The 14,774-nt window shown below is 39.5% G+C and overlaps 2 protein-coding genes across 6 annotated transcripts; both read left to right on the top strand.

Annotated features, from left to right (window-relative positions):
- The first annotated feature begins 856 nt into the window (after positions 1–856).
- LOC118780748 (epithelial membrane protein 3-like) lies at positions 857–8,969 on the top strand. 5 transcript variants are annotated; one of them, XM_036533416.1, is made up of 6 exons: positions 858–1,065; positions 4,510–4,587; positions 4,748–4,864; positions 5,564–5,666; positions 7,230–7,370; positions 7,692–8,969. In XM_036533416.1, the coding sequence occupies exons 3-6, from the start codon at positions 4,787–4,789 to the stop codon at positions 7,859–7,861; spliced, it is 492 nt and encodes a 163-aa protein (XP_036389309.1). In that variant the 5' UTR covers positions 858–1,065; positions 4,510–4,587; positions 4,748–4,786; the 3' UTR covers positions 7,862–8,969. The 5 variants fall into 5 exon arrangements, with proteins under 5 accessions (XP_036389313.1, XP_036389309.1, XP_036389310.1 ...); XM_036533420.1 differs by lacking the exon at positions 4,510–4,587 and having other exon boundaries at positions 857–1,065; positions 4,769–4,864; XM_036533417.1 differs by lacking the exon at positions 4,510–4,587.
- Positions 8,970–12,472: 3,503 nt separating this feature from the next.
- LOC118781085 (aerolysin-like protein) lies at positions 12,473–13,974 on the top strand. The gene is made up of 2 exons (XM_036533954.1): positions 12,473–12,512; positions 12,767–13,974. Exon 2 carries the CDS (start codon positions 12,811–12,813, stop codon positions 13,735–13,737), a length of 927 nt encoding a protein of 308 aa, XP_036389847.1. The 5' UTR covers positions 12,473–12,512; positions 12,767–12,810; the 3' UTR covers positions 13,738–13,974.
- The last annotated feature ends 800 nt before the right edge of the window (positions 13,975–14,774 follow it).

Here is a 14,774-nt window from a genome sequence, read left to right on the forward strand (position 1 = left end):
GTTCCTTTCATTTCATGTCCGTTTTTTGTTGTTATATACACAAAGTTATCCAAAGGTAACCGCAGTTTAGCTTTCTTCTTGCTGTTTGCCATGAGACTGTTTATTTACACTCTCCAGCTGCCTTTTAAATTTGCTCCTTACACACCCAAAGAAAGAAAAAACACTTAGACTACAATATTTATGTTCAATATGTATTTAAGATGCCCTGATTCCACCTCCAGATACTATATGTCATGATGGTAACTACTGTGTGGGTGTGATTCTATGACAATGCATTGCTTTATTTGATTGAAGAGTGAATAAACCAGCAAAACAAGCGCACAACTAGCATTGTAAATGTTCTTAGACGATGGTGAGCAACAGCATATGACTTTCCTAAGGACTATAAAAGCATGCTGAAAGCATGGTATAATTAAGGAAGGTGCAAAAAGTATCACAGAAGTAATACGGGTACCTGCAGACATGTGTAAACAACAAACATATGAGTACATATTAAAGAAATACACTTGCACAAAAACGCTTATATACTTCGGACCACAACTGTTTTTAAAGCAATGTGAAAATATCGTTCTTTCCTTTTATTGCTTCATTCATGAAATCATGGCAGTAAGGACTCCAGTCCACTATGCAGAAATCACCTCCTGTCCAACAGATTGATGCGTATTTCCAGCACACACACTCAGCTGCTGTCTAAATAGCATGCTTGGCTCTTTTTATGTGGCTACTTCTGTTTTTCTGCCCTTTGGGTGGGTCTGTGTTAGGCATTTTGAGGGAGTAGGTTTGGACTGTAGGGAGTCTGAAGGAGGCGAAGGGAAAGGGAGTTATACCAAAAGGAAATGGGCTTTGAGAATTAAAAAAAAAAAAAAGTCTGCATTCCTCTCAGTCTATTTTGATCTGTGGAGCAGGGAGTAAGGGAAACGGTGTGGGAGTGGCTGAGAGGGAAGCAGAAGAGGACCACGAGAGGGAAGAGCGGAACGGAACGGCGTTGCCCGAAACAGTAAAACGTGCTGTTTTGTTTTGTTTTGTTCGTTTTGTTGTCCCTGGTGCAGAGGTTTTCATTTTAAGGTAAGCTGTGGATGCTGGAATCTTTTCCGTGGTGCTAATGAATTACGTGCGCCCACATTTCTTGCATGAATGATTTTTAGAATCACTCAGTAAACCCTTCTCAGTTTTTAAAAGTTTTTAAAAGTTTTATTTTCAACTGACTTTGTCTCAGCTCTTTAGAAGAGAGGGTGTCTCTTGAACAGCAGACAACTACTCAGTTAACAATGTTTTTAAAAACAGGTCTTTGCTTATATGTACAGTGTATGGTGGCGGTGCTTTATGCTGCTGTATCCTTCACTTGAGACTTTGGTTTCCAAAGCTGGAGTCTCTTCACCATCCCTGAGCTCAGTGAGACAGCTATTGTATCAGATGACAACCAGAACTACTTTAATGAATGTTAATTTTACTGACAGATGTCTATAAAGAGCTATTTTCGCAATTTAGTCTGAAGAATGTAAATGTAAAACTTATTGAATTGTTATTTTAAATATTGTAAACCAATTGAATAAAATACTGAACGTAAATGTAATTTATTATCATAGCAAATGTATGGTTATGGGATATTTGGGATTAGTTATATATGGGTTTTATTTTTAAATAGGACTATACTGGGAATAAAGTAGCATAATGTTGTAAAAACAGTCAGTCATATTCATTCTGGAGAAGGAGAGCTCATTTTAGCTAGTCGCTATGATGTTTACAAGGTGTCACTGCATATTACAGACAGATGAAAAAACATCTTAACCTATGTATAATTGTTCATTTTAAAGTTATTTGTTTCAGGGTATGATTGCCTTAATATGGCATAATAAACACATTTTTCAAGATCAAATACCTGTCATTGTTAACACCGAGATGATTTTTTCACACGTTGTTGCATGTTTAGCCGTGTTTGTTCCAGGCAGACTGCGCACTGCCAGGAAAAGGGCTCTTTAATGGAAACCATGTGTTTTGGATGTGACTGCCCATGCATTCATTCTGTAAACTGTAATTTGATGTTTCCACCGTGGCGAGAGCCTTGCTTTCGTATCTGACAGCGAGGAGGATAGCTGAGAAGCTGCTGGCAGAACCTGAAACTGTTACGTGTCGGTTTGACTGTAAGTTTGATCTGGAAGCTGGAAACTACCATGAGTGCTGCTGGAGCTGGTCTTAGTTCCCAGCTCACAGTGTTCCAGTGTGGCCAGGGACACATGAGAGAATGCTCTGTCCTCTGTCTGGACCTCTTTTCTTCACTCAGACTTTCCAGGCCTGTATCTGGCATAAATACAAACACAGCGGATTTAATTGTTTCTGTATGCAGCGCAACCCATAACATATGCAGTGATGGGCCAATGTCCCACCAATCACAATGCAGGAGATAACTGGTGATCTCCTGGGTGGCAGTTGACACTATGAATGGAGCCGAGTCATTTACTGTAGCTTTCTTCAGATTCTTCTTAAACTCATGCTTGCTGGTGCAGAGCCCATAAAGAAACATTGAAAGAACAAGTATTTAACTTGAATGTACTATTTCATAACTTGAGGTAACAATTCAAATCTCAAGGGGACAAAATCCTTATCTCTAGGGAGCCCCTTAATATTGTGAGGGAAAAAAATAATAAGGGATCCCTCACTTCATGAGGCATCAGAATCCTAATCTTGAGGGAACTACATAACATCTCAAGGGACCATAAGCATCAGGGGACTTAATGTCTTGAAGGAACTGCATCCTTCAAAATGACTTGTGACAAGGATCTTGTTCCTTTTACATATTAATTTGCTCCCACAAGATATGGATCTCATTCCAACCAGAAAATAAGTTGTTCCCTTGGGATACTAATTCTTTCCTTGGAGATATGGATATCATTTTGTCAAGATATTATGCCATTCATAAGAGATAAGGATCGCTTCTGCTTAAAATATTGAGTCATTCTCTGAGGGTAAATATTTTTCACTCCATTTCCCTTCAGTATTCCATATAGTAATTCTATATATTTATAGCCACATGCACAAATGAACTGGAGGGTCGAGAGGAACTGATAGGATAATAACCACCGGCCAATGTAATATCTTCCCATAACATGATAGCTTTCACCAATAATGCAATAAATCCATCCTAATAATGTAATAAATTGCAGGATAACACAATAAAAACCAATACTCTAATAAATTATGAGCGAGTAACCACTTTTTATCATCATTTAAAAAATAAGGTAATAACTACTGAAATAAAGTAATATACAATACAATATAAAGGAATCGTTATTATATTATCTTTTTATTACATTACTAATGACAAATTATTACATTGTGATGAGTTATTATATTATACAGTGGTTTTTACATCATAAGTTGTAACAGAGCATAAAGAAGAAAATATTAAGGAAGGAAGGAAGGAAGGACACCCTTATCTCCTGATAATGACTTGATACCTTATGGAGATGACTTAATATCTTGAGACAATGACATCCTTATCTTGCTGTGACAAATTAATGTCTTGAAGGAATGACTTACTGTCTTGAGGGAATTACTTAATATTTTGAGGAAATAACTGAATATCTTGATGGAACTCACACAAAAACATTAAGCCTTTCCCACAAGATGAGAATGTTGTTCCCTCAAGATATGAAGTTGTTTCCATAACATATTACATACATTTCTCTTGCTTCATTGGGAGCTCAGTGAGGAGGCAGTTATCATTACACAAACATGAATACTTCAGGTGATGCATTGTACCACTCTCCATATTTGAAGTATTTTTTTTTTATTATTTTTTAGTATTTTTGTTTTGAGAGAACAAAAATGCCAGAATGTTTTTCACATGTGATTGTGATTGTGTTGTTTTTCCATCAGTAATTAAACATTTTAATAATTTCAGTGCATGGAGCAGATCACTTGCAGATTGCTTTTGTAGGTCAGCATACAAACAGGGTCAGAAAACACCCGTCACCCTGCACATGTGGAAAGATTTTGTCTTTTGAGTATTTAAGTTGCGGGTCACTAGTCACTCTGACAAGTGCCTTTTGCATAAAAACAGAAAAACATCTTTATTGTGCATTGTTTCTATGTCACTTGAAGTCCCCTTGTAAAGCGCAAGATGCCCAAATGCGCACCACCTTATGCTTATGATCCAATTGTTTGTGTTTATTTGTTCATTTTTTTAATGGTAAATAAAGTGTAGGACCCCCCTGTCACTTCCCCATGGTGAAATCTCATAGCCAGCAGTAGTAGTAACTTTACATTGCTGGTTAGATGTTTTAATCAATTTAACTTCACAGATGATGTTACCATACAGGTATGTATTTGGCAATAAGCAGTTAAAATGTATCTTAATTTGCAGTAAATAAGTAGCTGGTGAAAGATCTGACTGGCTGGTAATTTTTTAATCTCTCCGTCTGGTGGATCAAAAAGTTCATTTCTCACCATGTACAAAGGTTATGTCTTTTGTTATTCTCTATTCATGGAGCTGGATATTCACTTTTGTAGGAATTCAGGTGCAAGAGTGAGCACAGAAAAGCACTCCTCCCTGGGATTAAACCTGTAACCTACTGAATATAAATCCAGGTTTGTTACCTGCACCACTGCCCACCTCTCTGGAAAACTGACAGACTGACTCAATAGATAGACAGACAGACAGACAGACAGGGGTGCTGTCTGCAGATCTCTGGTAAACTGAAAACATGCAATTTTACCTTGCGATCTCTGTGCAATCTCACGCCTGCAGCACCTGCTGGTGTGTCCGTAGGGGAGCCTCTCTGACACGATGGCGTTCCTGCTGATGTTTGTGACTGTCCTGCACCTCATTACATTGGCCATGCTCTTCATCGCCACCATGGAGAAGGTGAGTCCTGCCCCCTCACTCACTGAGATGTCATGTTCCCAGAATCATACTTCTTACAATAGCATATAAAAAACGTTCGGAAGACCAAGGGCTTTTGTAAAATTGAATACAAAAATAAGATGATGGAGTGACATCATAATCAAGGGGTGTTTGGGCTGTTACAGGTCAGCTCACAAAGTAAACTTTTTCATTCCCTCTTTAGTTTCCTAGTATGAGAAACCAATGATAATAGATGTTTATAAATTTTGCAAAATCATGATGCATTATTTAGGCATACTATCTGAGACTTTAATGTTCCCTCTGGCAAAGTGATCAGTGTCTTCCTTTTTTTCATTCTTCATTCCTTGTGCTGGGCTCTCAGGCTTTTCTTAAATAAGTTGTTTGTTTTTTGCCCGTATTTTACCAGGAAAAGTCATATTGAGATACAAAACTTTTTTGCAAAATGTGCTTAATGTTTTCTTTTGTTTCCCCAAAATAAAACCATGTCAGACAATTTTTTTTTTCATAGAGTCAGAGAGTCCTCCAACACACACACCACACACAACCACCATCCCCACCCCCAAAGCAGTGCATTGCGATTGGCTGAACCGTATACAGAGTTTCACATCAGAAAGGCTTTATTCAGTCCTGGTTTCACAGCGCTTTTTTTATAATGCACTAAAGCCTCTCCTCTCTTCCTCTCCCTCTCTCCTCCCTCAGTCATGGTGGTCTTGGGATAAGACAAAGAATTCTGATCTCTGGTATAACTGTCATTATGATAACGGCTCTGGAGCCTGGATGTGTACTTCAACTAAGGAGACTGGTAAATACTTCCTCTGCTTTGGTCATGGAAGGTCTATCACCACCACAATCCCTCCTGTTCATATCGCAGCAATAACTGTCGGTCGTCCTGCAGAATTGTCCCTCCTTGTGATTTAGGGGTTATTTAGCTGACATACTTTTTGTGCTTTGTTTTCCTCATTTCCCCTTTCAAACCCATGCAGATGTTTGTTTTCCTCTTGTACTTTGCATTTGGTTTTAGTGACTTTTATTCACTTGCATTTATTTAGCGTGTAATAATGATGATGATAATCATATCAGCAGTAATCACAAGGGATAATAATGTTTTATTTCAAATGACTTCACAGTGATGGGAGTGGTTACTTACATCAGCCGTGATAACTGTGTGGCATCCACCCAGTCAACACATGGCAGCCATTTTGTGACACAATGCTCACCACACACCAGCTGAGGGGGAGGAGGAGGGAACAATTTAGCCAAGTAAACTGGGGGTAATTATGCTGGCCAGACGCAGAGCCAGACCGGTCATTTTGCCATTACATCAGGGAGCACCTCTACTCTGCAGTATGTGCTAAAACACACTTGTGCTTTCTTTCTGGTAAACAGAAACCCAATTTGATCCACCTTGGTCTGGCGTGTGGTCCTGGGCTTAAAGCAAAAGGCATACTGGCTTGATTAGGACACTGTGCTTTCTTGGATTCATGTTTTGCTGATGACAGGTCCAGAGTCAGTACACAGGTTAAATTACATTACATTACAGCATCATTTAGTAGACGCTCTTACCCAGAGTGACTTCCAAATGAGTGCATCACTATGCTAAGAGTAGTTATCAAAAAGTACTACAAGAGGTCAGTAAGATACTGAGTTAAGTGCTAAACTAGTGTAGAGTGCTTTTTATAGAAAACAGGGATAGATATGATAGCTAGAAATAGATAGGGGACTTGGGGACAATGTCAGAGGTTAGTAATGAGTTAATTACATGAGAGAGGTATGGAAGGATGGTGGGTGCAATTTCTTGGAGGAGAGGTGTTGGTGTTGGGTCTAAAGCGCTACTGGTTGGTTTATGAACTGAAATCAGATTGAGGATATCAGATTCAAGGAAAGGTGTGAATTCAGAAAATAGGCTAGAGTTTAGGGGTGATTTTAGGAGAGGCTGTTGCTTTGGAATTTGGTTGAAGGATGAATGGATCTTGTCTACTTTCTCCTCAAAGAAATTAGCAAGTTCCTCTGCAGTAAGAGTAGTGACAGGTGGGAGCTGAGGAGGGGAGAGGAGAAGGTTTGGAAAAGCTTACTTTGGTCATTGGCTGCATTCTGAAACTTGTCTTGGAAATTGTCTTGTCTTGGTGCTTAACCTGAAGTGCTTCAGAAAATATTCATCTGCATAAATGTATAACATTTAAAAATGTAAGCTATGTAATGTATGCTCTGTATAAAGACATCTGCAAAGAAAACACCTACTATAGTTTTTGGCATCTTGTGTCAGACATGATAAGATGGTATTTTCTCTAGTTCTGATCTGAGATTGAAAAGGCCTACTGGGGTGCTGGCTCTTTGAGATGTTTCTCTGTCATTCTTCCTTGATCAGAGTGGCTCCAAAGTGTCCAGGCCCTGATGGTCCTCTCTGTGGTCTTCTGCTCCATCTCCTTCCTGGTCTTCCTTGTTCAGCTTTTCTGCATGTCAAAAGGAGGCCTCTTCTACATCACTGGCCTCTGCCAGATCTTTGCAGGTACAGCACCGGACGAATAAAAGTGTGTGATATGCTCTGACTTCCTTCATTATACTCCGTTTCCTTCATTGGCTTATTAAAGCAAGTAATATATTACATAGTAAGTATGTCAAATAACATATTTGTGATTTGTTAATATTTGTGATTACAAGACATTTCAGTCTAAGAGACAGTTAATATCTGGATTTCATGGTTACCTCAAGATTCGCAACTGAGGATTTGGCACAGATGCTTCAAAATATTTGGTGATGGCTGAGGTGAGTTATGGAAATGTCTGTCTTATCATCTTTGTTATCTGTCCAACCCCCCCACCACCCTTAGGTCTCACTGCCTTTGCTGCCTCCCTCATCTATACCCTCCACCACACAGAGATTTTGGAGGGCGACGAGAAAACCGGGCAGTTTGGATACTGCTTCATCCTGGCCTGGGTTTGCGTCCCCCTCCTGCTGTGTAGTGGTGTGATGTACGTCCATCTGCGCAAGAAGGAGTGACACAGGGACCGCTGACCAACGGAGAGTGCTGGGCAGTTCTGCCATGGGTGACCCTTTCTGGTGATGTTGTGCTTTATGGTAACAACTGAAATGACAACTGATCTATCACGATGGGAACAGATTAGAGGGTAGAGGAGGGGCAGCCTCAGATGAATAGCTGTCACTTAACACTGATATTCGCAATACATCATCAGCAATTAGCCCCCTCTGTGTTTGGCAAAAACTTGCTATTACATGTATTTTGACCAAGTGCAAAGTGTCTCAGTTTTTATTCTTGATTAAAGTTGTCATTTAATTGGTCCCACAGCTCATTAGTATTAATCTAGCTATGCAGATGCTGACAGGTCTAATCCTATCTGTAGTCAGACTGTCTCATGTTATAAAATCAGACATCTAAGCAAACGGCTAGTTTAGGCCTAGATCCACAGACATCATTTGAGTCAGAATTTAAAGCTGCATATGAGCAGCACCTGTCAGGCTCCCAAACAGAAGCAATGCCTACCGCGACTCTTCATAACCCCCACGTCTTCGGGTCCCCCTGTCCTAAACCATATCTTTGTAATTCTGTATCGATACAGTTTGCGTTTGCACACCATACAAAGCAGTATTAGGAAGCAAGATCTTACTCAGTCTTGAATTTTGGTCAACATGATCTTCTTTTGTTGTTAACAATCTTGAATTTTGGTGAAAGTCAAAGTCATTCTCTTTTATTGGTAAACATTCTCAGCAGCTTACAAACCTTTTTCTTTGTTAGAACCCATTGTTATCAATAGAGGGATATACAGGCAACAGCTGGCTTTGAAAGTGATTGAAAACAAAGAATGAAATGTTCCCAGCATATCCATCAGAAAAACGTATCTGATTATATTTGCATTATTAAAAACTACAGTATATACTAGCTATAAGGCTTTTAAAATATGCTTTTTTAAAACACAGAAGGTAAAAACTGGGCAGCTATGAAATGTATCTGTTGATGTATTGATAAGATATATAGTTCTATATTTATAAGCTATATTCTGCTGGAGTATGTATATACTGCACATACTGCACAAGGCTTTTGTTTGCTAATTTATTTTCTGCTGTTAATTTTCTAATTTTTTCAATAAAATCTGCACTAATAGAACATGATTCTTGCACACTAATTCTGGTCAGGCCATGGGGAGTTTTCAAAGGTCAGTGTATCAGACAAAGTTTACAGGTTTATTAACATACTTGCTTCAATTCATAATTATCATATCACTGTTTTCCACATAACACCTCAGTCAGAAAAAGGTGTTTACTTCATTTTTTGACCAGTAGGCCTTCCACAGCGCAATCAGGGATAATGAGTGAGAATGGACTGTTGTGAGGAAGTTTTGAAGTGAGGGCAGCAAGGTTTTTGTAATAATGCAACATTATATGTTTGATTCAGAACTAAATTTACAGGGAAACAGTGTAAATCTGGTAATGATGACAAAAGTATGTGCGTACAGATGGATTCTGAGTTTCTTTAAAGACGCATCTGGTGCGATCTTGATGGGGAAACCAATGGGGAATGGATTACAGTTCTGAAATGGCACCATCCAGTGGACACAAACTTAATAGCGCTCCCTCATTAACTTGCACTGCTGAATGACTGCACAGGGACATTCAGCATTCAGGACTGATTCAGCTGATGTTGGGCCATCTGTAGTGTGGGTAGGGCAGGGCAGTCAGGGACTAGTAAGGGGCTGGGGGGGTGGGGGGGCGCTGGTGCCAGGGTGGCCATGGGCAGTGGAGTACTCCGGTCCAGCGAGATGGTGGAAGGTGGGGGTCAGTGTCTGACAGAGAAAGGAGTGCTACATGTGGTCATTTGGTTGATACCCGTGGCGTCGTTAGGTCCGATCATTCGGGGCTATAGCCCCGAATATGTTAAGACTAGCCCCGAATATTTTCGCCCTGAAAAAGGAGGTGTTTATAGCAAAGCAATAGACAGACTGTGTAACAGAGTGGAACTTGACTTGCAGCGTCTGAAGATGTGATAATATTTATTTAATATAAAGGTAGATATAACCTCCCCAACCAACCGATGCTGACCTCCCTTCAAAAAAAGACAAGCCCCAGGCAAACCTGACTTAGTCCCTGATCTTTTCAATAGCTAGAAACGCCCCTGGATGACACTGCTGCCCCTCAGGCTCTCCTTCATTGATATATAAATGCCATTAAATCAAACGGGTAAGTAAAGTCAACATTTCATTCATTTTACTAAAATCTACAGCCCCTATGATCAGTCAGTCAGGAAAAGGCACTGGCACTATTCAAGGTACAAATACTTTAAAATTTTAAGAGTAAACTGTTCAGTAAATTGTTTGATATTTGAGCTGAATGTTTGCACTGATGAAAATTCTACCTTATTTGTGTGTCGTGGTCAGAGTTTCCTGTACAAAATCTTGTCATAAATTGTCATAAAAAATGTCATAAAAATGGCTGAGATATCTGATGTTGATTTTTGCCCGTTTGAATTCAAATCCAGTTCAAAGTTAAACTGTAGTGCGACAATCATCACATTATAATAACTGATCATATCAAAAGGAAGAGTCCATCCCTGATGAGCTAATGACAGAGTCAGATGAATAAAATAAGAAGTGTATTACAGACTTAGTGGAATACTACATAAAACAGCCCGCTAGTTACCAAATTCATTTTGAAAGGCCTTCAACCCAGGGACTTTTGGTTGTTTGTACCAGTAAAATGACAATAATAGTCTACTATTTAGATCCAGGTGAATCACAAATTAGACGAAGATCGTTTAAATTGGTGACCTCAGTGGTGCAGACATTTTCTATCTGTTCGTTCATGACTCTCTGGGAACTTTACACTAGTGCTTGGGTACTTCCCGTTGCCCACATGGCCAGGGAGTTACAGCTATGGGGAACCTTGAAGAAAGCCGCAGTGTGATCAGAAGCAAAGGCACGTGGAGGACAAGTGACCATCGACAGGAGACAGAAACAGGAAAATCAAGGGAGACTACACCAGTCAAGGACTGTGTGTGGTGAGGAAATCACGGTTTGTGACAGTGGAAATGACATTGCACCATATGTATCCCATGAGAAACATGTTGTTCAAGGCAGACAAAGCCACAAAAAAATTCTGCTAACCACTGTAATGCTGACATGGACTTCTATTTTTCTCTTAGTAGAGAATTATTTTTTTGTTATTTAACATTTGTTTTTTCTCTGTATATTTTTACACCAAAGAAAATTGCTAATTTTACAACACAGCTAAGTCAGACAGGATTCAGTGCAAAAAGAAACAATGATCCACAAGTACATTTACAATACCAGTCAAGTTTGGACACACTCTAAATACTTAAATGTTTGAATTTTTTCTTAGATAAATATAAATAGTGATGTCAATGCCTATGTATGTAATTTCTTTCCAAAATATGTTTCTTTTTTAAAAAATGTTTTTGGCTACTTTGAAGAATCTAAAATATAATTCTGATCAGATAATCAGATAATTCTTATTTGTTTAACACTTTTTTGGTCACTGCATAATTCTGTTTGTGTTATTTCATAGTATTGATGTCTTTACTATTATTCAAAATTGTGGAAAATAGTAAAAAATAAAGAAAAAGCCTTCTATGGGTAGGTGTGTTCAAACTTTTGACTGGTACTGTACTTACATCATATTGCCATACTCATAGTAGCTCACAATGATGAGCAAAAGCTGCCACACACTATGCTTTGAATTCACTAAAGATCAGATCGTGAGTGTTAGGAGTAGGACATAACCAAATTCAGAGAATTAAGGTGTGTTAAGTGTGAACAGGTGTGTTTTCAGTTATCATAAGATAATGAGTGATTTGCAGTTCTTTTTCACTTAGAAATCACAAAATACCTTATACAATAATGAATACTTGTATACTACACGTACAGTATATGTGTATGTACACACTAAATTTAAACAATGCATACATGAGCCATTTCCATTTAGCCTATTTTGGTCACAATAGTAACAGCGCTGTTGAGCCATTAATGTATTTGTTTTAGATGATATTGGTGCTACATTATCAGTGTATTTTTGGTCACCCAAGTAGATATGATGGGGTAAAAGAACAGGCTGTAATAAATGTAATGGCCAAATTATGTCAGCATTGGTACTCTGTATTGGTTCACCAAACAAAAAAATATTGCCTACTAGTTTGCAATCACTGCCTGTTTTTTTGTTCTGCCTTTTTTGTTTCTGTTTTGCTGCCAACATGCTGTATATTTGAATGCCATGCCACAGATGTTACTGTGCATGTAGCAGCACGTATTTTTGGAAGCCATCAGGAAGAGAACTGCATGCTAACTGAAGTGTATATATCAGAAAAAAAAACAAATGTTCTATTTAAATGTGAATACAGGGTTTAAGCAAAGAAATTTCAGTTTACAGTTTGAAAAGTCCGAAAGTTCAGTTTACAGTAAAAAGGGGATACACAACTAATATTTCCAAATGTGTGAAAAATTCTTACTTGGGAAAAATTTGACCACAGTGCGCTGGACATCATATGATTCCCCTCACAAGACAACGTGTCCAGTAAAGGTTCACCACAATGCTGACTTCTTACTCTCAGCTTGTCCTGGCTCACTGGTATAAATAGGAGATCTCTCTGGAGGAGTGTTTCACTGCTCTCAGAAACTTCAGGAAGGTAAGTGCCGTAGCAATTACTGAATTACATTGATTTGTTGACTCTGTAAACCATTGTGTTAGAGCTACTTATGGTACTGTCCTGAAAGAACTCAGGTCAGAATTTCACTGGCTAAAAATAGACAGCAACTATCAGTTAAAACATTCACAGCTCTAAAAACTGTGCAGTAGAATGTTCAGTGTTTGATTAAAATATGTAATGCTTATGTCTTACTTACATACAGAAGACGATGAATGAACTCATCTAATTTTCAGGTCTGTCTGGCTCATTCGCCTCTACACTAAGACTAAAGGAAAAGATGTCAACTATTGTGCAGAAAGTGGGGGGCACTGGAGGTAAGGCTTTCAGCCTCAGCGGAACCGAAAATGGGGCTGTGCTGAACAAGATCCGGGTTTGGACGGGCAAATCCTGGGTGACGTCCATCAAGGTGTGGCTGACTGACGGCAGCGCCCAGGTGTTTGGGACCTCTCACGGGCCTTACAAGGAGTTCCAGTTTGGAGGTGGGGAGAAGTTCACCTCCCTCACGCTCTGGAGGAGCAAAGACAGCAGCCATGTCGGGGGGATCCACTTCAAGACCAACAGGGACCGAGAGTTCACTGCCATGGTCACAGACTTCCAGCAGTGTCAGGAGGTCATCATGGACATCGGCTCAGGGATCTGCCTGGGCGTGACAGGCACCCACTACTGGGATGTCAACAGCCTGGGCTTCGTCTTCCTGCAGTCCATCCAGTACTCGCAGGTGACCAACGTCCAGTACCCAACCCTGACGGGCGCCAAACCCAGCGTGGAAATGGAGGAGAAGAAGATCATGACGTACCAGAACGACAGCGGAGAGGTGCAAGAGTACCGTATGGAAGTCACCACCAAATGGACGAAGAAGTCGGAATGGTCCATGACACACGGCATCAACGACACCTTCACCTTCAAGGTGAAGGCGGCCATTCCAGAACTGGAAAACAGCGCTGGTAGCTACATCTTAGTGCTTGGGCCAGAGGAATTCCGCACTGTAAGCTTTCAAGAAAGTGCCACCAAAACTTTCACTGAAAAAGTCAAGGTTGATCCAGGCCAGGTAAAGCATGTCACCGCCAGAATGGGCAAGGCCTACATTCAATTGCCTTACCAGGCAGTTCTGGAAATCAATTTCAAAGGTGGTGCCAAGATGGAGATTAACATTAAGGGCATTTACACAGGTTTAGCTTATACAGATGTCATTTTCAGTGAATAACTGCTGACTTACCAGCTATAGGCAGGATGTGAGGTGTATGAGGTGTCCTGCATAAAGTGCAGCCATTTGTACAATTTCTGTCACGAATAATTAAGAACTAGTTTAATTCCCTCCACTTACATTTAATGTATTTGTGTTGTTACATCTAACGTGAATGTAACTTGATTGTATAGTTGTAACCAACTAATTGTAAATACCTTAATTCCAGTCAGTGTGTTCTGTTCTGTAATAAAACTCAGTAAGTGTTGTGGTGGATTTTACTTATTTTCTGATCAAATAAAAATATGAGTTGTAGCTGTGTCCAGAGTTTTTCCACTGTGCCATATGCTTAACCTAGTATTTTATATTATGAGTTTTACATTAATTTTCCTGTACAATGATTCCCTCATAGTAATACAAGGTGATCCCGATTAATCATACATAAACGTTCATTTTTGAGTACAGAAGTCATAAATTAGCTATTTGTATATATTTAAAATGTTTTTTTTTTTGTAACAAGATAGCTAATGAGAGTGCGTACGATAGTATATCCACTGAGCAAGAGCCTTCCGTCGGGCTCTCCCCAGCCTTTCCCTCTCCATGCAAGACAAGCTGACCTCACGAGGTTACCCAAGTTAATCCAAACACCGGTTGCTAGTAACTTCTACACACAAAACCCTCTGATTAGACCCATCCTGGAAGAAGGAGCGGCGAGACCCAAATTTTGAAATATTTTAGAAATCTACAAACAAACTGTCGAAGTTCAAAGGTCGTTGCCTTGGCAACGTAGTTTGAGTCGCTTAGGAGACGAAGCTTTAGCCTTCTAATTAGCTAGCTAGCTAGTCACAAACTTCAGATGAGCACTGGACTTGGATATGAATCTTTACTAGCAAACTGTAGCGACATTGCAAGTTGGCAAACTTATTAGCCACCGTTTAACTAAACAGTTCGCTGGCTAGCTACGCAGCCATTAGTATATTAGCTTAAAATGAAACAGAAACCTTTGCATTAAAGTTCCATCTGTGTGTTACAACGTTAGATTGTGCCAGTAACTAACG

This window comes from Megalops cyprinoides, chromosome 7 (assembly GCF_013368585.1).
Source record: "Megalops cyprinoides isolate fMegCyp1 chromosome 7, fMegCyp1.pri, whole genome shotgun sequence".
Lineage (NCBI taxonomy): Eukaryota > Metazoa > Chordata > Actinopteri > Elopiformes > Megalopidae > Megalops > Megalops cyprinoides.